This window comes from Oryzias melastigma, linkage group LG19 (assembly GCF_002922805.2).
Source record: "Oryzias melastigma strain HK-1 linkage group LG19, ASM292280v2, whole genome shotgun sequence".
Taxonomy (NCBI): Eukaryota; Metazoa; Chordata; class Actinopteri; order Beloniformes; family Adrianichthyidae; genus Oryzias; species Oryzias melastigma.
Genome location: NC_050530.1, coordinates 4,675,453 through 4,677,294, shown reverse-complemented (window position 1 = coordinate 4,677,294; position 1,842 = coordinate 4,675,453). Strand labels below are relative to the sequence as shown.

Sequence of the window (1,842 nt, the reverse complement as noted above, 5' to 3'; positions counted from 1 at the left end):
AAAAACCCAAAATTACGAAGTCACACACAAATCAAGAACCACACACACTGATCTAGGTGAGTCTATTTCTCTCCGTCATTCTGTGGTTCCGTTTTAACAAACATTTATCGTCTTCCGGGTCACAGAAAAACGTTTCCTTCTGGATTTTTTGGTAAAACGCGTCACAGTTTCAATTTACCCAAACAATCCCAACCATCACACTCCCCCCACCGTGTTTAACTGTTGGACTCATACCTTCTGAAGGGGAGTGGCCACTTACTGGCAGCAGCGTCTCCGCTGGTGTGAGCACGCATGTGATCACGTGCGTGCTCACACCACAGCTGATCTGAGTTTTTTGTCCTCTCAGGCTTCCGTAGATGTTTAAACTCGTTTGTTTTCAGGCTTTGGAGCTGCGAGGACCGTATGACATCAGCAACTTGTATCCTTTGATCCTCACACGTGGGAGGGGCCTGCCACACACACACACACACACCCCCCCACACACCCACACTGCAGTGTGTGTGTGGGTGAAGCGCCTGTTGTGTTCCTGATGTGTTTCTTCAGAGGTCTGCTGTTCGGTTTGTCAGACGGAGACGCAAAGGAGGCCGTCTCCTCCACCTGCAGGGCGGCGCTGCTGCACGCAGGTGAGGACTGATGCTGCGTTTAGGGCCTGCAGGAAAAATGAATCCGGATGTTCATTCAGACCCGTGTGTGTTTGTGGTCAGAAACTCGGAAGACGGCCAGTGGGATCGTGTACATGGTGAGGAGCCAGCAGGAGGCGCCGCCGCCGCCGCGTCCATCAGAGGGTCAGTTCTGGTTCAGAGATGTTTCATGGAGTGAGCATGCTCAGTGTCTCAAGATACTAATGTACCTGTGCAGGTGACACACCTGCAGCCAAGAGGGTCAAGACCACCTGACTGGCAGCTAAGGGGGCGGAGCCAACTCAGTTTCATTATTTCATTATTCTAAACTCTTGAAATTTCTTTTTTATTTGTATTTTTGGAAAAATAAACAGATTTAAGAACCCCACACTTTCAAATTAAGAGTCTCTTTCAAAATCAAAGCGTATCAAAGCTTTTATTCTGAAATCTACAGTACAAACGCTGTCATTGTTGGAGTTTGAAAATCATGAAATCAAGTTTAGGACGTTTGTTTACATTCAGACCGGATGTAAAAATATAGATATTTATATAAAAATAGAAATGTACAAACAGGAAGACTCGTGAACATTTCTGCTTTCATTATCTCGTCAATCGTTTAACAACATCTTTCAATTAGACACATTTTAAAGTTAATTCCGTAAACAGATTTTTTTTTCCCTTAAACACCAAAGAGGGAGGAGTTATCCTGAGGTCAGATGGGGGGGCGCCCTCACCTGTGTAAAAGCCCTTTACTGTTAGAGGTCAGAGGTCAGACAGTCTCAACAGACTGGACGGGTTAAACCAACCAGACGTTGGCAAGGATGAAGAGGGCGGGGCTTAAACTTACTGGAGCAAAAAAAGATCTAAAAGCCTCAAACATCAAAGGTAAACAAGGCTGGAGTTTCTGTGTGGATGAGGAAGACCACGATGGCTGAAGCTGGAGAGGAAGACCGTTGGGGGGGGCAGCAGGAAGTCCTCCTCCACCTCCTGAGCTCAGAGACCCATGATGTGGTTGATGTGACCCTAAAAACACAACAACCAAATGTAGAAAGAGCTTTGACCTAAAGTGGACTCCATTTCCCAGAATTCCTTTCACCAATAAAAGCTCAGATTGCTAAATGTGAAGAAATTACCGGTTCTCCTCCGAGACATCGGGGGCAGCACAGCGTGGGAGGTCTGAGGTGGACCGCACGGACCTGCACAGATGGGGAGGGAGCTGGTT

General features: G+C 47.0%; 1 protein-coding gene across 1 annotated transcript; it reads left to right on the top strand.

The window, feature by feature from the left end:
• Positions 1-380: 380 nt before the first annotated feature.
• Positions 381-1,008, top strand: LOC112141809 (ribonuclease P protein subunit p30; the record flags this gene model as incomplete). Its single annotated transcript, XM_024264969.1, is given in 4 exon segments — positions 381-418; positions 544-623; positions 705-785; positions 859-1,008. Coding segments are annotated over 4 exon segments (237 nt in total), but the record flags the coding sequence as incomplete, so codon positions are not given.
• Between the last annotated feature and the right edge of the window lie 834 nt (positions 1,009-1,842).